Source organism: Megalopta genalis, chromosome 15 (assembly GCF_051020955.1).
Source record: "Megalopta genalis isolate 19385.01 chromosome 15, iyMegGena1_principal, whole genome shotgun sequence".
In the NCBI taxonomy this organism is placed as follows: Eukaryota; Metazoa; Arthropoda; class Insecta; order Hymenoptera; family Halictidae; genus Megalopta; species Megalopta genalis.
In genome coordinates, this window is record NC_135027.1 from 3,288,504 (window position 1) to 3,315,933 (window position 27,430).

Genomic DNA, 27,430 nt, shown 5'->3' on the forward strand with positions numbered 1-27,430 from the left:
TAGCGTCGCCTCGGCGAAGAAAAAGGGTTCCGGCGTTCGTTGAAAGGTGGGAAAACGAGCTGGCTAATGTAAATGTCCGCCGGATACGACGACAAACGATAAGCTAATCCGTTGAAAGCGCAGCTGCTGGAACCTCGTCGTCCCACGAGCACACACGCGACTCGTCCGCCTCCGCTTTTCACCCGTTCACCGGTTTTTCACGGTGTTTGGGCAGCGCTAATGGAACCACCGATCGCCCAACTCGATAGAACGCCAGGAGCTGGGGGCTAATCGGTTTCCTCCAGATCCGTTGACGGATCTTATGGGGCTCGGACTTTTTGTTTCGCGTGGAACGCGACGTTTCGTGCAGCTCCTAAGGTGATAGATCTAAGAAAGATTCTGCCGAAAGAGTAAGCACTCTCTACCGGAGTCAGCAGATTGTTCGGTCCGATTGGCCTCAGATTCCTATTTGTCACTGTAATAATTTTGTTACTTTTAATAATCCATGGAATTGAAGCGAAGGAATACGATCGCGTCAGAAAATACATCTTTCTAAACGGAATAACTTTTATCATATTCGTCCACACGATTTGCATTTATTTTGAGTTGTTCGACCAACTCTGAAAAGATTATAAAAAATTATGTTCTCTTTAATTTCTTATCTGGCCTTCTAACGAAAATTTCCGTTGCGAGTGTACACGGTTCGATACAACTAATTTGTAACAGCTGCAATCGGCAGGACAACGTCATAGCGTGCTAGAGATAGTGTTCCGTTTCAAAAAAGGAACAGCGCGCGTTCTAGAAGCATGAACGCAATCACGAGAAGGGCGGTTCCAGCCGACTAAGAAAAGAAACTACTTGGCTAATGCGGGACGCGAGAGTTGCAGGCCACAACTTACCTCCAATCGGACACTAAATCTGTTTAGATAGCCCTTCAGACAAGAGATCGGCGAACGCTCGTGCTCGTAATTTCGCTTTCGAGGACTTTTGCAGTCCCACTGAACCGTGCCGAGGAAAAAATCGGGCGTCCCGATCGTAAAGAAATCACGGGGCTATTAGCATACGTTCGAACGAGTTACGCTTTCGAGGGAACAGGGAGCCATTTGCCTTAACACGTTCGCCGTCTCGAGCATCGCGATTACAAGCTGTAACGAATCATGTTTATTTAAGACGCGACCTACGGTACACATAATCGTCTCGTTTATTGCATGCTAATGAATGTAAGAAGAATTTGTCCAGAGAGGATGATCGTTCGCCGGGAATCTCGGGAGCAGAATCCATCGGCGGTCTCGGAATCGGCCGTTTCACCGACAAGAGGCGACCGACATGCGGTCTCTTTGATCGCATTGACCCCGCATAAAAACTAATTGCGACCGGTAATAAGGGCGTCGTTAGGTCCGCGCCGGATATCCCTGTCCCCTCCCATACCACCCTTCTCGCCGGGCTCATAATTGTCGGTCGAGCAATTAATTTATTTCGCGAACGCGACGGCTCCGCCCGTTTCGCGACGAGTCCTCTCTCTCTCTCTCTCTCACTCTCTCACTCTCTCTCTCTCTCACTCACTCACTCTCTCACTCTCACTCCGTCGGGTCCAGGATCTCGACGAGGATCGATACGGCCTGCCGGAGCAATTAAACAGCCCTGTAGATCGGCGAGTTTACGCGAGCACCATGCGAACTCAATTACGGGAACCCACTGGCCGCGCGACTCTCCTCCTCTCCGCCCCTCTCGTCTCCTCTCTTCACGCTTCTCTCTTATGGCCGGAGAAGACCGAGTTACGCGCTGCACATCGCAATCCGTCGATCAGACTGGATTTTTAAGGGAAAGGAATCTCGATCTTTGCCAGGATTCCTCCTAGAAAGACCTACACGAAATTCTACTCAGCTTCTTTAGGCGGTGTCCGTTGGTGTCAAGAAGATACAGTGGTCAATAGCACGACATCGGTTTTTGCACGATTTTATGACACGTCCACACGTTTCACGATGCGACGTGAAATAATTAAAATTAAATCCTTGTGCTGTGGATCGATCTGTCAGACACGTTACGAAAATTTCGAACTTAATTTGCTAAAAATAATTGTCACGTAGTTCATTGAAAATGAAATAAAATTCTACCCTTCTGTTATCAACGGATACAGGATTTTATGCATTTACGATGAAAATGACTAAGTGAAGTGCAAAACTGTGAACACGTTACAAGAATTTATGGATATCGTTACGTTAATTTTCAACTCATTATGGTTATTGCAAGAGGAAATACATTTACGTCTAACATTTCTTTTTTTACGATTAACTTGAATAATTTTTATTTTACACGAAGATCCGCAGTCTAGTCGAAACAAAGAAGAAATTTATTAGCTAATCGATGTAGCTGAGAAAGAAATCGTTCTGATAATGATTGTAATGATTTGATAACATAAATCTCACTCTGATTGTCTCCGCACTGCGGGCTATTTGGGCAAAATGGAAAAATCGTTTACGTTGAGTGCAATAAATGAAAACTAGTGCCGCTCCAGTATAGCAATATTTCTAAATTATTTCTCTCTCTTCTTGTCTTTTCTTTCTAATTTTCGTCACGAAATGCATAAAATTCACAGTTCGATCGCGACTTTATTAATACGTTGCCGCGTGAGTCGCGTATGAGTGACACTAATTTTTGACTAAGTTTTCGAAATTCATTTTTCTTGTAATATATTGAACAAATTGAATGCTACTAGGATTCGTAAAACAAGCTGAACCAATATATTCTATGGTAAATTTTTACTTTCTAGTTTGGTTATTGTTGCGACGGCAACACCGAAGGTCGAACGTCCCTGGCCATCCCTTGAGCAATTAAGCGATATACCTTTGACAGTAAGAAATGCACCCGAACGAAAATACTCTTCGACCCGACGAACGGACAACACGACTCATAAATTCCATATTTCCCAAAACGGAAAATTTACAACCCGAACTTTCGAACAGTTTCCCACTCCTCATTTCAAGTTCCTTCCGACACACCCATCTCCAATCAAAAACGCTTCATTTCCTCCACCAAAACCCACCATACACCAATCGACAGAATTGTTAGAACCACCAGAACTGCTAGAACCACCAGAATTGTTAGAACCACCAGAACTGCTAGAACCACCAGAATTGTTAGAACCACCAGAACTGTTAGAACTCCAAGAACTGTTAGAACTCCAAGAACTGTTAGAACTCCAAGAACTGTTAGAACTCCAAGAACTGTTAGAACTCCAAGAACTGTTAGAACTCCAAGAACTGTTAGAACTCCAAGAACTGTTAGAACTCCAAGAACTGTTAGAACTCCAAGAACTGTTAGAACTCCAAGAACTGTTAGAACTCCAAGAACTGTTAGAACTCCAAAAGAACTGTTAGAACTCTAAGAACGCAGATAGAACGCAAATAACGCATCGATAAGAACATAGCTGTACTATAATATTAAAGTGTACATAAAAGCAACCAGCGACTTCGTTCAACTTGATTCCATTTGGAAACAACGCGCACATACAGTTATCATTAATTAAAATGATTTTGCTATTGCGTGAATTTTTCGAGTTAATATCCAGCACTTAAGCTGTTAAATGCAAAGATCGTCTTCCCAGCTGAACCGAAACGGTCGAAAGAAAGGCCAAAGCGAAAACCGCATCAGTCGATTACAGACTCCGCGCCTGGGTTCCGAAAATTCCGGAATTCCCCGGGACAACACAATATTTACTCTCTGCACCCGCTTCGGCTTCGTCCCCCCTCACGCCCCCCCTGCTCCGTTTGTTTCTCCTAGGGCTGGAGCTCGCTCGCGGATAAATTTACGCGGCGCGGCACAATATGCAAATACGTTTACGCCCGCGAGAGATTTATCGTCGAGGCAACGCGGGAACCGTTTGCCGGCGGCTCGTCCCGGCGAAATTAGTCGGTTGTTTTCGGACGTTGCAGCGCCTCTCGGTTTTTCCGCGAGCGTTATCCGCGCGAGTTTCGCCGCGGAATCCGGCGAGGCGAGGCCGAGCAAACCTTGTGGAAACGCTGCGGAAAAGTCGAGGATCTCGCCTGGTACTAAACAGGGTGGATGTACCGGTTGTGGCCACGTCGAGGACTTATATGGATTTCAACGAAAATATTCTTGAAGAGTCTCGTATCGCATAAGAAACGTGCAAGTTTTCAGAGATTATTAATGCATCCATTTTTGATAAATAACTTGCGACAGGCTGAGAAAATGATTAAAGAATTATCGTAGTAGAGAAATAATAATATACGCATTTTTTCACCGTATTTTACTTATATATGAAGCAATTTTGTGCATCGTTCTTTTATATTTTTCTTGTTCCTTCCATTCTTCGTATTTTCCTTTTCTTCCAATTTCCTCCTGTTTCTTTCTAATTTATTTTTCTTTATTTCTTCTGCTTTCTCCTGTTTCATCTCTCTCTCTTTTTCGTTTTTCATTTTCTTTTCTTTTCTTTCTTTCTTTCGATGTTACGTTTAGATTGTTATATTTAGAACTAACTGTACGCAGTCGTTGTTTCTTTGTACCGTATCTCGTCTCCGTCACTTTCTACAACAAATAGAATAGTTTTTAAAACCATCTTTACACATGTGTAACGTAATTCTGCTTACTTCGTACGTTTAATTAGTAAATGTAGCTATTCTGCTTATCGTGCGACTCTTATGTTTATTGTGAAAAACACTCACAATTCCACAGGTTCTTTACTAAGCTAGTTTGTGGTGTAGAAAAAATAGTTTTCTCATATACTGTACGTGTCCACTGGGAACAATATATTTGCTACTTTGTATTGCCGTCGATGACTAAGAACTGCAGCCAGCTTCAAATAAGAGAATACGAATAATTTTATTCAGATGTCCGGAAACGGTGCACCGGTCAGAGTTTATGTCAGGGTACGTCTACCCTGCTGCAAGATAATAGGATTTTGTAGCGAGTGAACTCGAGGATCTCGCGGTTCCTCGACAGCAATCTGAAATAACCGAAAGGATCGTTTCTCCCCTTTTATCGTCTCTGTTCCTCTTTTTCTTATCGGGCCGAGTCGTTCGCAGAAAATCAATTTGCTACCGGCGAGAGCCGTTCAAAGCATTCCTCTCCTCGGGCCGAACGATTGCCGCGCCGTTTCCTCTGGTCTCGAGAAATTAAAATACTCCGTCGGCCTTAATAACAGCCGGCAGACACTCCGCGGAATATCCAATAATCAGATTAAGTATCGCGGCACCAACCGAGCTGATCTCGATGCGGATCTGTTAACGACGGTGAACCTGAGCTATGACCGCGATGGTCCTCTTCGTTCGAACCGCGGACCACCCTACGCGTGACCTCTGCGTCTCCCTCGCCACCAATTTTCTGCGGTTTGGAAGTTGTCGGGAATTGGGGCACGCGATTTATTTTACTCGCGATTTGGGTTTTGGGAATCGGAAACGCGAGTCTCAACGATGACCGGGTTATGTCAGCGTTATCTTAGGGTTATATGAAAGCAAGATTACAGTAATTTCTGCCGGATGTTCAGAGGTCGTAATTGAAACTGGCAGATCTGAGAATACTAAGTCACGATTCTTCTTGCGGCTCGTTTTTGCCAAGAATTATAAAAATGAGACGCAAGGCTCGAGTAATCGTATCTCCTCTTCCCAAATTGTCCATTTTTGAGCGCGAATTAGGGAGAAATTACTGTATATTGTAACTCCGCGGTTTTTCTGACGTCGACTCTTAGTATCGACCTAGCAATAAATTACATAGCAGTAAGACTAGCAGAGGGAAATTCACAGCAACCCGAAATTTGGCATTTCCCGGAGAAATTACTGTATATGAAAGCAAGATCATAATTTTTAGTGTGTGATTTTATAACGAAGATCATTTTGTGTAGAACTAGAGAGCGTATAAAATACAAAGGGCAGTAGTCCTTGTTTCAATTAATAATAATCAAAACTAGTATTTCAAAACAATATTTCATTCTGGACTTAAGAACGCCCTAAAAAATGCATACACATGTACAATTTGGTTCAAATGAAATTTGTCAAATTGAAAACATTTCGAATTAAAAAGTGTACTCCAAATCGAACGATTCGTCACTTTTACATTGATAAAAACAAATGCCTCTGGTTTTTGTAGCGGTAAGTCCACAAAACTTATTCAAATCGAAATGGTACCACGGTCGAACAATTCTCCAAAGTGTGGCAGATTTTTGCGCGTGTCTCGTAGGCGAACTCGCGTTTTGTTCGGGAAGAGAACTGTATAATTCGTATCGGATTCCGCGAGACACGTCGAAACCCATCGTTGAAAAGCCTAACGAACGACCTATGGGGAGAGCATCGGAGACCAGCGTTGACCGGGCCACTAATGACAGGTTAACGAGCGGACGGAATGCGCTCGTTAAACACGTTGAAAGTATATTAAAGAAACAGGATTAGGGAGAAAAAAATGCGACGAGAGCGCACGGAAATCCGACGCCATTACAGCGCGACGCGGACTTTTCCACGATTTCGAGATTGGGATCGCTGCGGCACGTGCCGAGCGGAAAACACGCCTGCCGCTCTATGAATTCTAATTAGAGTCTGGCATTTTCTCGTTGCACGGCTCTAAACTGCAATCGTTCCTCTTCGGCTTCCTTCTTTTTTTACTCTCGGTACTTGGGATCCCTGAATGCTGCGCCACAGGGTGCCTCATTTCCCCAATCCAAATGCGTGAATTAAAATCATAAATTTTTCGATCGAAATACCTGTTTCGCTGCTGGATATCGAATTCCGTTGCGACCTTGTACTTCGGACATTGAATTCCTGATGATGTTGAAAATGACTCGGTAGCGAATCTTCATAGGAGACAAAAGATTTGTATTGTCCGATGATAACAGACGCGACCTTGAGGTGATCTTCACTCCACACATTTTTCCTCGGAAGTGAGAAATCTTTTCCCCAATTGAGTGGGTCAGAATGATAATGGCGTAAATCACATTGTGAGAAACAAGGAGTTTTATTAATTACTGTTTAATTACTACTGACATTTACTGACCAAATTGTTAAGACAATTTAGAGTTAAGTTAATTTAAAGTTGAGTTAATTTATAGTAACATAATTGATTTCACTTGTCTCTCTAACAGTTTGATACGTGTACAAGGTCTCCCAAAATTATGGTACTTCCGGGAAATGAGAAGTTCCTGAGGTTATTTAAAGCAACTTTTTCCTTAGCGAAAACGCAATCCGCGGCTTCGTTCACGAGTTATTAACGAAAAACGGTGACCAATGAGAGGCGAACTCGCTTGGCGCGAGGCGGCCCAGCCAATCAGCGGCACAGTGCTTCGACCGCTCATTGGCTCGGTCGCCGCGCGCCAGCCGAGTTCATCTCTCATTGGTCACTGTTTTTTGTTAATAACTCGTGAACGATGCCTCGGAGAAAATTTTTGTAAAGGAAAAAGTTACTTCAAATGACCTCAGGAACCCCAAATTTCCTGGAATTGCCACAATTTTCGGAAACCCTATAGTCACAAGTCAAAATTTTCGAAAATGTCGCTTGCCCCGCCATGATTCTAACCCTCTTGTGTTTTCCACAACAAAATATGTTAACAAATATCTCGAACTGAGCGAACAAGATGGAGCACCCTGCGCAAGCCGAGACAGCAATACCTAATCGGAAAACGCGTGTCAGTACAACGATCCTGGCTATTCGAATTCCGTATTTCTGACAAAAATAAACCGATTGCGTGTACGTAGAGATAAGAAAATCGCAACGCCTCCTCGCCAATCGTCGCGGTAAAAATCGCATCTTTGCAAGACTGTGCGACTTCGGCAGATAGGTTGAACCGAAGCCCGATGATCTAGGAGGATGAGGATGATGAGGGATCCCATGGTGAGCAAGAATTAAGGTGAAGCACGGAGACAACGTGGCGGGCTTCACGGTGGCCTTGAGCAATGGCTCCGCGGAGCCGGCATACTACGTGGATCGGCTGCACCGGCAGAGAGTGCAGCTGCAACACCAGCAACACTGTCAACAGCCGTCCAGATTCCCGGCACAACCGAGCCACGTCCCTGCCACCGGCAAAGAGATCCTGGAGGCGCCGCGCAGGCACGATCTCGTCTACGTGCACTGCGCCACTACGGAAGACGAGGATGCTGAAGAGGAGGAAGAGGAGCCGAAGAGGTTAACCAGGTCCAGGTCGTGGCTTTGCTGCCCCGGCGATCACAGCTCCGATAAAACCGTCCCCATACAGGTGGAACCTAGTCACAAACACCAGGAGACTGTAAGTTCGCCCCCCGGTCATTTGCTATTCCTTCATTTTGGCAGCTGTTCTTTGCGAAATCCTTGCCAAGGGACTCTCAGAAGCGATGCATCGGGCGCTGCATGAAAACGCGATGAAAATTGGGGGTTGCTTCGATTTTGCTGACTTTCGATCTGTTTGCAAAATGTCGGGTCCTCCGGAAAGCTTGTTTCATATGACAGAAAAATTTTGTTTTGCAAGGATGTCGATAAAGCACTTGATTCAGTTTTTTGCCAATGGAAAACAGGACTTCTACGAGCATGAGATTTCGAAAGCTATAAAAAAATGTTAGAAGGTTTTTCTTTGTTTATAATACACATTAAAAAATCGTCTTTTGGCGATATTTTCCCAATATCAGCCAAAACTGAGTTCCCAATTTTTAAACATCTTTCTGTAGACTCGCAGCGATTGTGAATTTTTTCAGCCTAGTCTATTTCTCCGATTCGGACGGATCTTTTTTAGTCACATTCCAGAAGGTTGGCGCTATTGAAATACGTTTTTTTCATTGAGAAAATTAATTTTATTATCGTAGAAATTATATGCCAATCCTTCGAAGTTAGTTCGACGTGGTTAAGTCAGCTTAGAGTAGAGGTCTTTGAAGTTAACGTTTAATGAGGTCTAAAGTTAATTATCGGGAGACGTCGCACAGTAGAGCGAAGTGACGAAGTTGTATAAAAATCGAGGAACTTTCGATAGAAATGCGATAAGCTGAACTCTTTTGTTACGTTAGAACTGAAATATTATGGGATAAGAGCAAAATGGAGAGAATGTAGTATGAATATTTCTGCCAGCACATGTTCTCGATAAAAATTCTACGGTGCTAAAAGATTGGAATAATAAGACTGATAAGAATAAAGTGGTGACCCTTCCCCTTTTTCGATATTGATCCGATAAGCCCGATCGAGGCGCGCAAAATTTAAATCAGGATCTGATCTTTCGACATCAATTAAAACACGATCCAGGAGCCGACCCGACTCATTAATCTACTCGGCTAGCACCAATCAAATTTAACGAGCGACCTGTGCAAGTGAGCAGGATCCTTCGAACTCTGGACGACCGTTCTAATCTCGTCGCCGAGAGAAAGCGTTAGACGATTAACTGTGTCATAAAACGAGCCTTCCATTCTCCTATTAGTATTGTCACGACAAATCTATGCAGTTTATGGTGCACGTAAATCATCGTCTAAAAAGATTTGATATTTACAAATACTGTCAGCGATCGACGGACGGATCGAGAGTGATTAGCGACTTCTACGCTGCCATTATGCGTCGATAAACGCTCGTGCTAGAAAGTCGACTAACGATTGAGCCATTTAGGAGCGAACCGCCTCGAACGTTCCGTTGATGACATTTTCTATGGAGAAATTTGTCATATTTGACAGTTTTATCATATCTTTTCATTAGACCGCGGATTTTTATGCGAAATAAAAGAAATGTCATTAATACCGAGATGCAGGAACTACATTTATTTCTCTTCTTAGTATCTTTATAAATGTATAAAATCTGCGGTCCATTTATCATATTCACCATAATTATCATCGCGAGTTGACTTATTCAAACGCGCGTTGTGCAAATGTGGCCGATTTTTGGCGGATCATCGATTGCATCGGGAGAATCGACGGAACTGCCAGAGACCACGGTGATCAATTTGATTTCAGTGCCAGACATGGACCGCGAGAGACGCCACCCCCACCCATTCAATTATTTTCCAGCGCTTTATCCAACGATGATAAAACTTGAGTCGACAAGATTGCCTCCGGCACAACCACTCCGCCTTGAAAAGTTATGCAAATTGCGGATCGCTGTAAGATCGCCGGGAGACCGCATTTTGCAACGCAGGTTTCAATTTACTCCCGCATCGATCGTCGCCCACGAGATTGCAGTTCGAACCGTGTCCAGACGGTTCCGCGGATTTCCTGGGACGGGACAATTTTCGCGTTTATTCCGGCATCGATTAGGGGCGTGCGTGGGTCGGAGCACGGGGCGGCGGGGGTGGCAGCGATAGAGCCGACAGAGCGTCACCGGGCGCGTTAACGAAACGAGACGGAATGGAACGGGACAGAACGGAATAGAACGGAACGGAACGAGAACGAGAACGCGGGAACAAGCCAGAGGCGGCGGATCCCGACACCCGATAATGGAGTTCCGTAATTTTTGCCGCTGTCGTATTCGATTCGAGAGCTGCGCGGAGGATTGAGAGCTGTCTCTCGGCAACAGGACAATGTTTTCTGTCCTTCCGGTATACACCCGCCGCCGCCCCTTCCTCCCCGCGCCACGCCGACGGTGTCCATATTCATCCGGGAGCGTCTCGTTCATTTTTTATCCTGCTCGTCTTTCGCGCTCGCCACGTTCAGATTATCTTTCTCTCGTGCCAGCCGGTTCTCCCCCGTCTCCCACCCGTCATCCCCTTTCGCTGATCCGCCCCGCGGTCCTCGTTCAGCCGTCTGTCTCCCGGAAGCTTATACAGAATCGACTGCTACCCTTTAAACTTTAATCCGGCGGAGACAGAGCCAGCCAGTGCGACGGCCGACCAATCGGACGATCGATTTCACCGTGGTATTTCCGGATAAACTTCTGTCCTCTCTCTCTCTCTCCTCTCTTTCTCCCTCCTCGTCCTCCTCCCTCCGGCCCTCAAGCTCCGCGAGATAATTTCGTTTGGTCTCATCCGACACCTCAGACCACACCGAACGCAGCCAGATCTATCCAGGTTCGCCGAACGATGCCCGAAAGAACCGCCCCGACCGTACGTCCGTCATTACCGATCGCTTCTCCTCGTCCGACGTCTCGTTAGCGACGTTTTAGACGCGCCGCCCGGCCAGGACGAATCAATTCTAGCGACGGGATCGTTCCACTTCAGGACTCGCCGCGGACCACTTCTGAATATGTGCATTTCCACCGGCCGGTCTGATACAGTGCTCGATGGGAAAAAATGCGAATAACCGGTCTCCCCGGGATCGCGCAGTCGAGATCTTGCGCCGGCTTTATGGGGGATCCGAGGAATCATCGTCGAGCTTTTAGATCCGTGAGAAGTCCCGGAGGTCCTTCTTGCTCTCGCAGATCCCTCCGGGATCTTGGGAATCGACCCGAACTTTCGTAAGTCTGTCTGGAAGCCGACAGATCCATGCTCTTTTAACGGCCCTCCGGGATCCAGGAAATCGACCTTAAACTTCGGAGCCTGGGCTGAATCTAGATGATGCTCTCCGGTCGCCAAGAGATCATCCGGAAGCTGCGAAGAATTCGTTCGATTTTGAAAAGACCCGTTGGAAGGTCCCAAAGAACCCAAAGGGTTCTCCATCGAGTTCGAATCATCATTCGAACTATACACGCATGTTCTAGCATGCATAAAAAGAACCTAAGTAAAAGGTGGGACGGTTTTTAACCTAATCCCACAGCGACCTGCGAATGACTCCGTAACGTTTCCTCCGGTGGGTGTTCTCATTTATTAAATAAATGAACTTAAATCCCGAAGATTCGGAGATCCTTATAAAATTAACAGAACCCTCAGGAGTCTTCAACCTAATCCCATAAACGGCAATTGCTACCTGCGAATGACTCTGTAACGCTTCCTCCGGAGGGGGTGTGTTCCCATTTATTAAATAAATGAAATTGTATCCTGAAGATTCTGAGATCTCTATAAAATTTACAGAACCCTTCAGGAGTCTCGAACCGATCCAACAAAATCCTAAAAATCCCGAGGATTCTCAACGATCCTCTAAGTCAGTCCTCTAACTAATTTACCTGCCGAAGAAAATTGCGCGACGTCGCTCGAATGCCGCTAATCTTCGTTCACGTCAGAGCCCGACCGCCTCGAGCTTCGGCGGAGAGCTTCGCAGGCAGCCGTCGATACGAAAATTCGATCCTGCCTCGGCATTAATTATGCGAGTCGTGTGCGTCGCTCGAGATCCTCGAGAAGAAGCGGTCCGGAGGCAGGGCATTTCACGGGCCGGAGTCTTGCTCGGAGCTGGCTGAACGTGTCCGTGGGTTACTCTTTTGTCCCGGGGGCTCACAAAAGGACCGTTTGAAACGGTGTGCTCACCCCTTGGCCCGGTTCGTCTTCGCCGAGCGCGGTCCCTCGGATCAAACCGGGGCCGGGCTGCTGCTCATCCCGATGGCGACGTCGCCGGGACAAAGGGAAGAAAAAAGGGTCACGGCAGACTGGTCAAGGAATTTGCGTTCTTGAAAGGGATAACCACTTGACCCCTTTAACGGATTACCGGAGCCGACTCCATCCTCATCGAGAGGCGATCTCCTTCGAGACTGTGGGTTATCGGTGATCTTATTAACCTCCTCGCAACGACGGGACACTGGAGGCCCTGCGGTGGGTCCGCGGGAACCCTTTCTACCTCGTGCAGCTACTTCAAAGAAACTGTCCGGTGGCAGGATTAGCAATTTTGTTTCATTTTCCTCCGCCGCGATGTAACGTCGGGAACTAGTTGTAGAAGTTTTATGGGAGGTTCTGGACACGTTCGGGATGAAGTCGTTAAGTCATTAGATGGCGGCTCGGTCGACCGTGGGCAGGTGCAGCCGACTTCCAATTAAGGTAAATGTACCTGTTATGAAACGTCGCTGAATTGTGACCCCGCCTTTGAAACGGTAGCACAAATAATACAATAAAAAATTAGGATAGAGCGTATGGATGCGGATGTAGAAATTTTACCGATATTTTGGAACATTCTCGTGTTATTTTTTTCATTCGTATGAAGTAAATATTTGAAGGTTCATCGCGCAATCTAGAAACATCGATCTATCGAACGGTGGCATAAATATTCAGCGATAACACTTTTCAATTGTAATCAAATCGATGAGAATCTTATATACCCCCTGGAAAGCGTTGCATAATGGGTACTTCCGCCTTATATTACCTTCTATTCGATTACGTGCTCGCGGGCATTGTCTGAAAGCTCCGAGTCACCTCGGGACGCTTTTGCTTCGCGAATTTCCGCGCCCCATCGGATATAGCGCCCTTTGAACGACTAACAGCCGCGTCATAAATTATTCAACGCCGCGGTCTAACTACTAATTTTCAACGGCCACGCTACCAAAGCACTCTTTACCATTCAAAGGACTCGGTTTTTGCCGGAAAACGCAACCGGTCGGTTATACGCCGCGATTGACTTTCATGCTCCACCTCTGAATGAAACTTTTTCGCTGGACCTGTTCGATCGGAGCGGACCCGGCTGCCGGACACTGCGGCAGATGTTGTTTCGCAACTTTGTCGTTCGAGCAAGTGTAGTGGCCTCTTAAGCAGTCCACTGCTGAATGTCAATGGTTCAAGAACGAAGCTGCAGCTCTTGAACGCTGTCGCATTCGATGGAATTCTGTAGTAGACACGTGGGGGTCCTGTGCACCCCCAATTATGCTATTATATAACATCGTACAATGATGCTATTATATTATCTAGTACAATTATACTATTATATTATCACGTACAATGATGCTATTATATTATTTCGTACAATTATACTATTATATTATACTAATTGTAATAAAGAGGTATAAAATATACTGGATGTTCCAAAAATGTCTCGCAATCCGGAAATTGGGTGTTCCTGAGGACATTTGAAGTAACTTTTTCCTTTACAAAAATTTTCTCCGAGGCATCGTTCACGAGTTATTAACGAAAAACAGTGACCAATGAGAGACGAGTTCGACTGGCGCGAGGCGGGCCATCCAACGAACGCGCGAAGCTCAGTTCCGCCCATTGGCTCGACCGTTTCGTGTCAGCCGAGCTCGCCTCTCATTGGTCACTATTTTTCGTTAATAACTCGTGAACGATGCCTCGGAGAAAATTTTCATAAAGAAGAAAGTTACTTCAAACGACCTCAGGAACCCCCCATTTTCTCGTGAATACCATAATTTTGGAATATCCTGCACATTATTACCAATAAATGTCAAATCTTACTGGGGGTCCATGAGCTCCGTACTTTTGTTTCGGAAGATGGTGTGCGTACCACCGGGTTAAGCGGTAACTTTAAAACAATCTCACGTTACACTTACCTCTTCGAACGTGTCTATGTAATTGCAATCGCGCGTCGTGACGGTTACACGTTGTCGCGTGTATTAAATTGATGAATCGCAGTATTGTCATTCGTTCGCGATGATTCCAGCGATAGCACTAGACAAGACTTCTTTCGACGAAGTCACGATACTTCAAAACAATTGTGCTTCGTGTCTCGATAGAATCACGCTGAAGCGTGTATCGCTTCTCGAGAACAAAGAGCTTCCTTTCGCCTAGCAGTCGGGACAATCGACGGGACGATACGAGATTAACGCGTGGGACCAGCTTCGACTCGTTATCTGGCGATTGTGTAACGGTCTCGAAAAATTAAATATTCAACGATGGATTTCTGCACGGATCTAGAGTTTTCCGGACAAACTGGAAACCACCTTAAGATCCTCAGCATTGCAGCAGTGTGAATAATTAACTTTCACATTTTTACTGATATTGAAACATAAATGCAGCAAAATATCATACTTGCGTATTTCTATATTGGAAATAAAAAAAAAATTATACAAATATAGTTTTTTTCTGTTTTTCTTTAGATATCAGCGAAATTGTAAAAGTTACTCTGAGTATATAAAAATATGCACACCACGGTATTTCCTTCTAGACCAAGGAAACCGCAACCTCTACGAGTCGACAGCGAAGCGAGCTGGCAACAAAAGGCCCTCGGAAGACCATTGTCGAAGGTGCTGGCCTAATCGGCCTCCAAGAGCACGCGTCGCGCTTTTCCCGGTGTGCAAACGTTCTTCCCCGGGACCGTCGGAAGTTTTGCAACCTCCGCCGGCTCCGGCTGTTTATCTTGGAATTCGCCGCGTCTGTTTGCATTCGAAACTGCGATCCTCGCTGCGGAAAGTGCCCCGGGGCACCTGTTGGCCAGCAACGGGGGATCCTCCTCCGCGTTATTTTTCTTTTCACGAGCGGACTCGCCGCAATCGTGGACGAAATTCGCGACGTGCCGAGCCACGAAGTAGCGCGACGAGTAGTCCCCCTGAAAGGAGAGACGAGAGAAGGATCCGCGGCCGAGCTTTGCTCGCATTCGCGCGAGTTCACGCTTTTCACCGCGGAATTCGAGGGAACGCTCTTCAGCCGCGCGGCGTTCCGCGAACAACTTCTTGGACTCTCGACCGAAAACACGGCAATCAGAACGCGTCTCCGCCTGCGGGGACCATGGGAACGGCTAAAGAGCCGGATAAAGAAACTTCGTAGACCCGCGAACACCCTCGCTTTTTGGAAAAGATGCTCTTTTTGCGCGATTTTGAACCGTCTGTCGCGAAGAACCAACGGGTTTGAAGATTTTTCGAGCTATAATTAAGAACAGCCTCTTTACGAGTCTTTGGCGACAGACTTCGGGAACTGGGAGATCAAGATTGCAGATTTGAACGTTGATGCTAATCAACATCTACGTTTTTTTAACGCTAAACGTATGGAACGTCTGTTGTGCATGTAAAAATATATTTATGGAAAACGTTCACTGGAGAGAACGTTCGCCATTATCTGCGAAAAATGCAGCGTGTAATAATTTTTACTTATATTTTTTACTATAACAGTTTCGAAATGACCGAGGTAAAATGTAATTTTTTTTTAAAATAAGTGTTTCCTGATTATTTCCGAAAAGTTATTTTGCGTTTGACCGTTTTCGGTAGAAATGTGTAGAAAAAGCAGTGACCATTGGCTATCTAAATTGTAATTTTAGTGGAAACAAAAGATATAGAATATTTTTAGGCCAATTCTACACGAGGGTGTTTAAATTATTATAAAAATAAAATTAGAAAAGAATCACGAAATTGGTGTTCTATATTTTAAATATTACTATAAATAATAAATAATATTATTTATTATAGTTTATTATATTTATTTTAACTTTTATAAGTATTCGATGTTTCCTACGTTTTTCGTTTATTATGTACGTAGCATATGTTCATATTAATTGAATAAGTAAATATCAGTAATAAAATTGTTAGTTTTATAAAATAAAACCGTCTTTTTCATTCAATATTTTAACAGCGACATTTGCTCCGTGTTCGACGAGTATACTCGTCATCGCTTACCTCTGTAAACTCGCGTGTGCTGTAACTGTAGAAGAACCTGCAGTTGAAAATAACTTTGAACAAGGTCCAAGCGATCGCTCGTTGAACCAAGGACTCGATCCGCCGAACAAACTAACCGAGAGAAGGGATATCTTCGAGAGGCTGTCAAGAAAGTCGATGGCCGGGTTTCCAGTCACCCTCCCATGTCGCCGGCTTCGCACCACTTTGCCGCAATTTCCGGTATCGCTTTACGGCAGCACTCGGACACCGTCTCGAGGCCGTGGTCCGAGGAGAAACTCGGTCGAATTCGTCGGCCGATGGCCCCGGGGAGCGAACGCGACCGTCCGGAACGCGAAACGAACCGAACCGAACCGAAGCCGTCCAACCTGTCCCCTATAATCGTGACACGTGAGTCACTCGGAAGAATTCGCGAAGCAGCGTTGCGCAACGAACCGACGGGACGCGTGACGTTTCCAGGCTGACGCGATGCATCGACCACGCGAGGACAGATTCGCACCGATTTTCAGCCCGTTGGCTATCGAAGGCCCCGAGGATACGTCCTCGTCACTTTTGCTTCTCGATCGGACGCTGGCGACGTTCAGCAAAATCCTACTATGTTGCAAGAAGTCGCGAAACTTCGGATTGCTGAGGAACTGGGAGCTAATAGAGTCTTGTTGTGTTTGACGATGATCCTTGCGATGCTTTGGAAGTGCAGTGGTGTGCATAATTACGGGCTCAAAGTAACTTTTATATTTGTACTGATATTTAAATGAAAGCTAAAAATATTATATTTGTATATTTTTATCTTTTGTTATTTTTAATGTAGAAATATACAAATGTGATATTCTGTTAAGTTTCTTTTTAAATACACAGCGTGCATCAGTTAAAACAGACTACTCTCAGTGCTGTGAATAATTGTAGGCTCAAAGTAACTTTTATATACAGGCTGTCCCAAAAATGTCTCGCAATCCGGAAATGGCGGGTTCCTCGGATCGTTTGAAGCAACTTCTTCCTTTACAAAAATTGTCTCCGAGGCACCGTTAACGAGTTATTAACGAAAAACAGTGACCAATAAGAATCGAGTACGGCTGACGCGAGGCGGCCTAGCCCAACTAGCGTGCGAAGCCCAGTTCCGCTTATTGGCTCGAACGCCTCGCGCCAGCTGAGCTTGCCTCTCATTGGTCACTGTTTTTCGTTAATAACTCGTTAACGGTGCCTCGGAGACAATTTTTGTAAAGGAAGAAGTTGCTTCAAATGACCTGAGGAACCTCCGACCTTTCGGATTGCGAGACATTTTTGGCACACCCTGTATGTACTGATATTTAAATGAAAACTAAAAATACTATATTTGTATATTTCTATTTTCTATTCTTTCTAATGTAGAAATATATAAATATATGGTATTCTGTTAAGTTTCTTTTTAAATACACAGAGTGCATCAGCTAAAACAGGCCGCCTATAGTGCTGTGAATAGGCTCAAAGTAACTTTTACATTTTCACTGATATTTAAACGAAAACCAATAATATATATATATATATTTCTATTTGCTATTATTTCTAATACAGAAATATACAAAGACTCCCAAAAGTGTAAGACTTATTTTGTGTCTATCATTATTCACACCACTGTATTACCATGAATATGAGGATTTTGTTTTGAAAACCTAATTTACGGACTCCACCAGTACTATGTATGTATTATACTTCTTAGACTATGTACTTATTCGATGCGATCAACTGCTCAACTCGCGATCCATGATCAATACGCATCACCAGCGACACAACAAACGGCACAGCGAGTCTCGAGAAGGTTGATCTCTTTTCAACGACGCATCGTCTGAAGAATAGTGTGGTTTATTTAGCCAGATTACAGCCGGTACATTGTCAAACGTCGACGATCAGCATTCTCGTCAGTCGGTGGACGATGAATATGAGGATCGGATTTGCGACGTCCAATTGTACCGCGATTGGTACTCCGACATTCACGATTTCGGGCCGCAAGTCGGCACAGGATCTGTTCCGCAAGTGCCCGAGTTGCATCGCGGCTTCGCCATCACGCAGGGTCTGCCGTCGGGACAGGGTGGCGCATCGCTGCAGCTCTTGCCTGGCAGATGGATGTAGTCGTCTTTCTGTGCCAGCGTCATCGACACGCAGAGCACCGTCAGAAGCAACGTCAGGGCGAACAGGAACCTCATCTTGTCTTTCTGGAATCACAGCGGCAATGTCTTCACCACGGCGACTATAGCAGTTGCGTTAGGTTCTTTGTAAAAATAGCGGCAACTTTTGATCATTATTTTTTCGACGCATATCGGACAAATGTGCGATTTTTTAGTATAACACCTAGATAATATTTTATATTTTATACTTTATATAAATACTTTATACTTTATAAAATTCTTTAAATACTAAATACTAAATATATATTAATAATAATTAATGTATTAATTAATATATTAATTAATATATTAATTATTATTAACACATATTTAGTGGCAATCAATGATTCGCGATGACTGGATTGCGGATTGTTATGCAAAATATTAGGTCTACCGGAAAGTTCTGTCTGATAATGTCATTGCAAATTTCGATAGGTATACACATGTTCATTTGAGACATATATTTTTGAAAAACGTTGCTCACAAATTGCCATCACGCTGGCAAGAGGTCATAAGTAACGACGGAAATTATATTGTACAGTAAATATTACTAAATTTATGAAAAATCTATTATTTCCTTTCATTTCTTAAACGGACAGAACTTTCCGGTAGACCTAATAAAAACGGCCTGCGTCAAAGCTTTTTCTTTCTTCAAATAATTTCAGTAATTTCATAAACAAATAAATTCGATAATTTCACAGATAACTCAGAATATCATAAATTCTTTGAAACCATCCACCATGTTAAATCGAAGCTACCCGTTTCTGCCGTGAACGCATAAAATCCGCAGTCCAGCGATAACTTTATGAAACATCAGCGATCCGGTGGAACTAAAAAGCGATCCGTCCGTCGATGAATACATCGACTCCAAAAAGGGACGAGAAAAACCATTGATCTCGGTCTCGACGAAGAAAACCCCATAATCGAATAACGCCGGCGGACGGATGTTAAGAAAGTTCATAAAATCGGTGATTCCGGCGTAGTGAGACGTCAAACGGCACGCGTGTAATTAACCGGGGAGCCATCGCGGAGCGGAACCAGGTTTTTTAGGCTCGTAAATAACTCGCCGCATCTTTGTAAGCTTCCCCGGGCAGAGACGTTGTACCCGGCGAACGTGTTAAATGTGTGAAGCACGATGTGCCCGCAAAAAGACGAGGCCATCTCCGCCTCGAAGAAGGACGACGATAGAGAGACGCCGCCGCGGAGAGGATCCGACGGAGGATCAGGATCGGCAAAAACTATCGGCGCAAACTAGTTTACCTGTTGTGTGTGCTACGGGGTGCAGCGGTGTACCGCGGCGTATTCGAACGAGACTGGCAACAGCACACGATCCTCGCTCGGCGGGTCGGGCTCTCGACTGATATCGCGGTAATTACGACCGGCGATTCTTATACGTGGCGCCGTCACGTGGCCCAGGAATCATTAGCGGCTCGTTGTATCGTAACCAGCGCCACGCATGACTGCCACCGCGAAGGACACTCCTCCGTACGACGAGATGCGGCTCGTAAACGCCTATTCCGCGACACCCACGCGCGCATTTTTCTCCCTCTACCGGATCGTTCACGCTCGGAACGGCCCGAATGCGACGAAATTAATGAGGACCGTCCGGTAATAAGGAGGAAGGACGATCGTCTGCGACCCACGGACCGCTGGGAACTGTCGTCCCGACGACAATTAGAGAGCCAGCCGGAGAAACCGTTTCCAACGTCGCGTTTCGCGGAGAAACGTTCCTCGTCGAACGCCTTCTCTCACCTCGGAGAGACTGTTTCGCAGACCGCTGTCGTTGCACGCCGGTCTGAGAAACAATTTTTCACGGCCAATTTTATGTTTGCTTTCATTATTTATTATTTAGCTATTTTTGCTCATTTTTATTTATTTTTATTTATTTTTATTCATTTTTATTGATTTTTATTTTATCATATTTAGTATAGTTTTTGTTTTATTTCATTTATTTAACACTTGTGGGATAACATTTGTGATAATGTAATGTATACAATAGCTTTGCATTACATTTTTGCACTATTTTCTTAATCTAGGCTTCTTCTAAGCATGACAACTTTTGCTGTTTGTTCGTAGTTATCCAAACATTCTTTGATGGTACTGGACATTTTTACTTTTTTTCTAATATTGTTGTACACTGGACATTCTATTAGTCTAGTCCTTTTTACCATAAAATTGCTAAATATGCGAAATAATTTTTACGTCAAAACCGGAAGCCCAGGTTTTAATGTTCAAACTTTGTCAATATATTCTATGGCACAAAGTAAGAAAAAAATGTTATATAAACATAGGGCATATAGAGCTTTATTAAGAAGTTATAACAAAAATTCAGAATAGGATTAATAATGCGTTCAATGAAATGAAAGAGAATAGAAACGAAATTCGCACGGTCATAAATTCGATCTTCGATCGATGTCAATCGTGTATTGTCAACAACGGTAGACATTTCGAAATGTATTAATAAACACAGCTTACATAAACACACGGCATGTGCTGATATATTCAAGCCAATGCTCGCAGTAACAGCAAGTTGATTACTATTCCTCTATTCTGAATTTTTGTTATAACTTATTAATAAAGCTCTATATGACCTATGTTTACATAATATTTTTTTCTTACTTTGTGCCATAGAATACACTGACAAAGTTTGAACATTAAAACCTGGGACACCCTGTATAATATAATATAATATAATATAATATAATATAATATAATATAATATAATATAATATAATATAATATAATATAATATAATGTAATATAATATAATATAATATAATATAATATAATATAATATAATATAATAATTATTTGTATTAATTTAAATTTTGTTAATTTTTATTTCACGATTATTCAGATTGTCAACGTACATTTATTTATTTATTCAATGTACGTGTCACTTGCGGCAAATATTACAACAGCACTCGTTCAAAATCGAAATAAATGTCTCATTCTTACTTCTATAAACTAATATAAAACAGTCGCTTTTAATGCCCCGTAAATCTGGCGTTAATAGTTATCCTGAGGTGTTAACAGGAACAATCTCCGCTGTTTCATAGACAAGGCGGTGCAGCAGAAATTAAAGTGACTAAAGGAAAACAATATTCCGTCGCTCGTTTCGCGCATAGTTGATTATAAGTGTGCTGCGACTTAGTTTCCGCGACGCTAATTGACGGAAGCAATGCAAGGACGATTTTTCCTGCGCTTCGAGATTAGCGTGTGCCTCCAATTAGAATCTTTTTTTAAGCTTGACGCGGATGACAGAGCCGACGCCGCGAGTTACAATTTGCAACTGCGTATTTGTTGTCTCGCAAAGGCTGGAATGTCTCTTTCCCGGTCGCCATCTTTAAATGCCGTATTTAACCTTGCTTGTATAATACGGTCATTTTAATTCGCGATACGTGAACCATCATTGCAAATGATAGACATTATCTTGTCACTAAGTAGTTCCAAGTACTTCTATGAAAATATTCTTGATATTGATCTGAGGAATTCGCATCGCTCGCGACTGATGCACACGATGCAAATTCGGCGTAGTGTTTCGAGCGAACGGTGCGGTCCTGAAACCGTGCGAACTGATCGAACGTTCGCAAACAGCTGATCGTATCGTGTTGTCCGATTTATTAGTACAATTTATCAGTACGATTTATCGGTACGATTTATCGGCACGATTTATTAACGCGTTGCGAAATGAAGCATTCGACGATTGAATATTGCATAAAATCTTCGGGCCGAAAGGAACGAAGCAATTTCCACCGGATCGAACGAGGGACGAGAATTGTTCTCGCAGCCATTTGCGTCTCGGATGATACCGTAACACCCTGAATATTTGATAGCTCGCTCCCGGGGTTGGAATAGCAGCGCGCGGCGTCGCCGCAACGTTCGTCCGAATAAAATATGCACGCGGCCGAATAAAATATGCACTCCGCCTCCGAGCATGTTCCTCTGGTCCCGATGCTGCCTCCGTCGACCGGCAATCTGCAATCAGGACAAATCCTTATCTGTCCGTCCCCGGATCCTTGGCCGGGACAGGTTGCGTCACGGACCCGAGTGAAACGCGCAGAAGGCAACGCTGAATCACACCTGCGACCTGCGACGCCGCAGAATGCTCGAATTACCTGCACGTTGCCGATCGATGATTCTCATTTGCGTTTCACGTGTCTCGCTGGGCGAGCACCGCACGCCAGCCCACTCGAGGGAAAAAAATTCGAGTTTACGAAGACCTTTGCAAGACATCACGATTTCGTCGTCGTCGTCGTCGTCATTCTTCGTACTTCGCGTACCGTAAGAGTCTGCGTACAATAAATTCAGACACGTGAAATACGATTTCGAATAGAGAAAATACACTACTTCGATTAATCATTTTCTTTACCGCGGCATAAATAACTATTTTTAATACATGCGCTTCTCTCGAATTTGTTCAAGTATGGAATATTGAATTATTTGAAATATTGGTTAGCTACCCCTTGCGAAGGGTGTGCTGTTTTGAACTGCTGCAATTTAATTCTGACAATAAAATGTTTATCCAAACTGAACGATCGTAGCACAGTGTGTACTCGCGTATTCAACGAAATAGTAATGTAATATAGTATAAGGTTATATAATAATATAATATAATATATAATAATATAATCTAAGGGGGGGGCAGCATATGTATACCCGGTGTCTCATAATTATGTTAATACCCGTAAAGGGGTGATTCCAGAGGTCATTTGAAGCAACTTTTTCCTCAGCGAAAATGCAATCCGCGGCTTTGCTTACGAGTTATCAACAATAAAACACTGGCCAATGAGAAGCTAGCTCGACTGGGCGGTGGGCGTTGGCTCGTCCGCTTACCGCCAGCCGAGCTCGCCTATCATTGGTCAGTGTTTTTCTTGAATAACTCGCAAACAAAGCCGTGGATTGCAATTTCGCTAAGGAAAAAGTTTCTTCAAATGACCTCAGGGATCACTCCTTTCAGGATATTAACATAATTATGAAACACTCTGTATAAAAGTCTGTGAAAAGAAATAAGAACTGCGCGTCGCTCTGCGACTCTGACGAAACTGGAAACAGCGTCACAGTCCTTTCGATCGTTCTACCGAAAATCTGAAAGCAATGCTTGAAACAAACTGAAAACTAAAATCAAACTTCCAACATGAACAGTCTACTGCATCAATTTTTGGGGGGAATGTTTGACCACGACGTCGGCAAGTCGTCAATTACGATTAGCGAGTGCAAGCCTGCTTCCTTCGTCTGACGATCTTGTTCCCGATTTCTGTTGCAGCTGCACGCGGCTGCGCTGTCATCCCTGAGGAACGAGGTGGCAGAGCTGAACTCCAGGCTGGTGGCAGCGACAAGAGCCAGAGAGGCAGCGGAGGCAGCTTTGGTGAGGGCCGAGGTGCAGGCGGCCAGGACCGAGCAGAGGGCCGAGCAGCAAGCGGCTAGACACGAGGAGAGGCTAACCGAGTTGCATTCCGTGATCGCCGAGCTGGGCAGGCAGCTCGAAAGGCACCGTGCTACCGTAATTGCCGAGGAGGATGAGTCCGGTAAGCGGAGGAAAACCGATTCCGTAAATCTGTTGCTCCGGGGCTCGGAGCGGAACCGAGTCGATTGGCTCCCTCGCGAGATCAGCCGGGGCTCCCTCCTTCGACAGAGATTTATGGCTCGTCGTTTTGTCCCTGTCCCTCCTTTCGCAGGCTTTTCGAAATTCGACGATTCCACCGAGACGCCCCGCGGCCGCGCCTCGTTCCCCGACGTTCCGACGCCGGAAAGCGGCGCCGGCGCTGCTCTTTATACGCCGCCGTTACGTTCGTCTATCGCCTCCCGAGAACTCGTCGAGGAGCGTTAACGTCGTATCAGAGACGACGCCGACGGCTGTTCGCAGCTGTCGACAATATCTGTTACGAATCCCGGCTCAGAAGTCGCTTTATCCTCGGATGCTTCCGCCGTCGAACGCGGCTCCAGCGTCGCGAGTCTCGTAAAAACAGCGGGGCGCGTCGAACAGATCCCCGTCTCTGGGTGGCCGGAGGATCTACGATTCGACGAGCGTGCGCTCGAGTAGCGTACGCGTCGCTAGAATGTTGATTTCTTCCGTAACTCTGTTATTCATCTTCGTACGGAAGGGAAATGCATTTCCACTTTAAAGCGTTCTATGTCATTCACCCGCAGATGTTCGTTCGCTACTTCTTCGAACGAAACGGAACTTCGTCCGCGTTTAGATAACATTTTGAAGAATGTTCGCAAACATTTACCACGCGAAATTCTGGTAAATCGACGATTTATACGTATTCGCGGAGCTTCTTGGATTCGGAAGATGCTAGCGAGCAGACGTTCTTTATCGATTCTGTCCGCTGTTCGGCTATGTTCGGCGACAAAATGGCCGGACAATAAATACATCAAATTTCCTGCATGTTTCGACAACACTTTGAAGAAGATTCAGAGGAGTTTTCATCGTAAATGTCTGGTAAATGGACGCAGCTCAATTTGAAACAAGTCTCCGTGAACTGTTCACCTGATTCGCCGATTTTTTACGCTTTCTTCTACGCTTTTATTTTTGTTATCGTAAAAATGGCTATCCGCTCGTATATGTCATACATAAATAAACGAAACGAAATGACATTTCCACGTACTCGTAGACTTCTCGATTTCGGAAGATGACTCGACGGAGCCGTAGCCAACAGACGTTCGCGATCGATTCTGTCCACTCGGTCGACGCCCTTCCAAGTCCTCGAACTTCCCGCCCCGTTCCCGCGGTTCATGGTGTTTTATGATTCGCAGAAATCGAGACGAGCAGGGACGCGGAGGGTTCGATCACGAACCCGGTTGAAGAGAGCGAAGCCGGCGGCGACATCCAAGGCGACGGTGACCGTACCTTAGGGGATGCCGATTCCAGCTGTTGCGAAGACATCGAGCCCCGCGCCGTCGAGGTAACAGCCCCGCATCCAGCCCCGGCCTTCAGGAACCGTTCACTTTTCCATTCCGCGATCGATCCTACTCTCGCTCGATTACCAACTTCTCTAATCGGGAGCCAGCGTCTGACCCTCGCGCTCGCAGACCTATTAAATTTCGTCCGATATATGCTGCTTCGGACCAACTAATTTCGTCGAACGGCGAAACTATGGGAATACCCGTCCGTGAGCGTTTGTTCTGCAAGCTGCGGCACGAAACTCGTCAGATTTCACTGGGAACCGGTCCCTACGATTGCTTTTTACCGATTCGATTCGCCGCCGTGGATCAGTTAGCTACCCCTCAAAAGAAGAGGCTACTCCGCGAATTTATTTCGAACGATCTGTTCCACCGATCTTCTTGAAATTTTCAGGATATTTTACTACAACTCTGAGATAACCAGCGAAATTTTTCTGACCCGGAGAAGCTAGGTATTGCTCTGCTATGGCGACTAATGTCCAGCCTGTCATCGTCCTCAATTTCAGCAAGCCAGGACTTGCTACATTTATCAGCCTGAAAATTTATATTTATACCTGAAAATATCGTATATAAAATTAGATTTGCCTCCAACGTGGTATAAAATTGTATAGAGTGCGAGCATAAGAAATTGTTTCAACCCGCCACCCCAGGCAACCCTTGAAAACCCGTCGGAAAGGTAATGGAACTTCTGGACCGTGGGCATTGCCGTAAACCAAAAGCTTCTCGGGTCTAAACGATTTCTAAGGGACTATTTTATCGAAACGACTCCTGTGTTTTTTTTATCGATAGAATGGCAGAGAACAGCTGGACAGTCCCGCCGCGTTACCAACCCCCGAGCCGACGCAGCAGGCGGCCTCCTGCCAAAGCGTTGCCGTCGCAGCGTTACAGGACGAGGTCACGGCTTTGCGAGCGGAGATTTCGAGCTTGCAGACGCAGCTCGCCAATTTTAAGAATCAGGCGAACAACCAGAGGCAACAGGCTGGCAGCGACTCGCCTCGCAGGGATCTAAGGGTAGGTGGCAAACTTCGGGACGACGTTGTCTTCTTTCGAATACAATTGATTTTTAGTCCATTAAATAGAACTTGAGTAATAATACTTTCACAAATAATAACGCTATAGTAACACTTTTTATCACCGTGTCAAGTAGCTTCTCTTCGTTTTCGTCGCACGATTTACCCCTTTGCACTGGACGCCATTTTAACCGTAAACCCAAAATAGCTTTCGACGATTTAGCTTTTTCTATTTTATGTGACTTTTTAGTGCAATTTATGGATATTAAATTGAGTCTATACAACGCAGTTGCACTTTTAATAATTCTATAAAAATAAAGAGATTTGTTAATGTGAAATATAATGTAACAAATATAATATATTACAAATTATCATTATACAAATATAATAACAATCTTGAGTGGTGTCTCAGAATAAAACAGCGTACGTTCGCTATTTTACCAAGGATCAAGCGAACGCCGTGTTTGACTTAATCGCGTACGCTCGGGGATGATCGCAAGGGTTTCGAATATCTTCGAATATTTTCGCAACACGCGGGCACCCAGGCGACGCTGAGCAAATTTTTCGCATGGTTACCCCCAGGCTCGCAGGCCCAACCTTTGATCAGCCGACACTTTTCAGAAAAATGTTTATCAACCCTTCCCGCCGTAATGTTTCCTCGTCCTCCTTTGATTCCCCGCAGACAAGAGGCAACACCAGCTCGCCGGAACCTTTGAGTGCACCTTGCTCGCCACTCTTGCCGCCCCTGCAGACACCGCCAACAAAGAGCGTAACGAGGGAGGAAGCTCCTGTTCTTAAAATGGCCGAGAGGGTGAGACTCAGGAGGACGGACGAGAGGCACATCACAGGACCCGATATTACCAACTTGGGGGTACGTTATCGTTGCCGTTGTCCGCGCGCCTCTTGTCTCGCGACTTTTCCGTAAAATCGTTTCGTTCGCTCGCGGCAGCCGAGCTTCTCGAAAAATTCACTTTCGTCGTGAATCGAATTTCATTGTTGCACGCGGATGGTCGAAAAATGGTAGCCGCTGTGACAAATTTCCATTTTGTACACCTCGAAGTATGGCTACGTTTGTTAATTAATTAACCCTTAGAGCTCTATGGACGC

The 27,430-nt window shown here is 44.8% G+C and overlaps 2 protein-coding genes and 1 long non-coding RNA gene across 5 annotated transcripts in view; 1 reads left to right on the plus strand and 2 right to left on the minus strand.

Moving 5' to 3' along the window:
- LOC117228188 (colorectal mutant cancer protein) overlaps window positions 1-27,430 on the plus strand; it is an 87,594-nt gene that overhangs the window by 54,409 nt on the left and 5,755 nt on the right. For both annotated transcript variants that reach the window (XM_033483909.2, XM_033483914.2), the window contains exons 4-7: window positions 23,674-23,935; window positions 25,167-25,315; window positions 26,103-26,324; window positions 27,006-27,194. In XM_033483909.2, coding sequence (XP_033339800.1) covers window positions 23,674-23,935; window positions 25,167-25,315; window positions 26,103-26,324; window positions 27,006-27,194 — 822 coding nt within the window. The remainder of the gene's footprint in view (window positions 1-23,673; window positions 23,936-25,166; window positions 25,316-26,102; window positions 26,325-27,005; window positions 27,195-27,430) is intronic.
- Window positions 18,090-19,828, minus strand: LOC143260581 (uncharacterized). Of its 2 annotated transcripts, none has more exons than XM_076526555.1 (2): window positions 19,668-19,828; window positions 18,090-18,455 (listed from the first exon to the last, which is right to left on the minus strand). In XM_076526555.1, exon 2 carries the CDS (start codon window positions 18,444-18,446, stop codon window positions 18,234-18,236), a length of 213 nt encoding a protein of 70 aa, XP_076382670.1. In that variant the 5' UTR covers window positions 18,447-18,455; window positions 19,668-19,828; the 3' UTR covers window positions 18,090-18,233. The 2 variants fall into 2 exon arrangements, with proteins under 2 accessions (XP_076382670.1, XP_076382671.1); XM_076526556.1 differs by having other exon boundaries at window positions 18,090-18,490; window positions 19,668-19,817.
- LOC143260582 (uncharacterized) lies at window positions 20,095-23,754 on the minus strand. The gene is made up of 3 exons (XR_013034863.1): window positions 23,613-23,754; window positions 22,526-22,699; window positions 20,095-22,385 (listed from the first exon to the last, which is right to left on the minus strand). It is a non-coding gene; the product is annotated as an uncharacterized LOC143260582 (long non-coding RNA).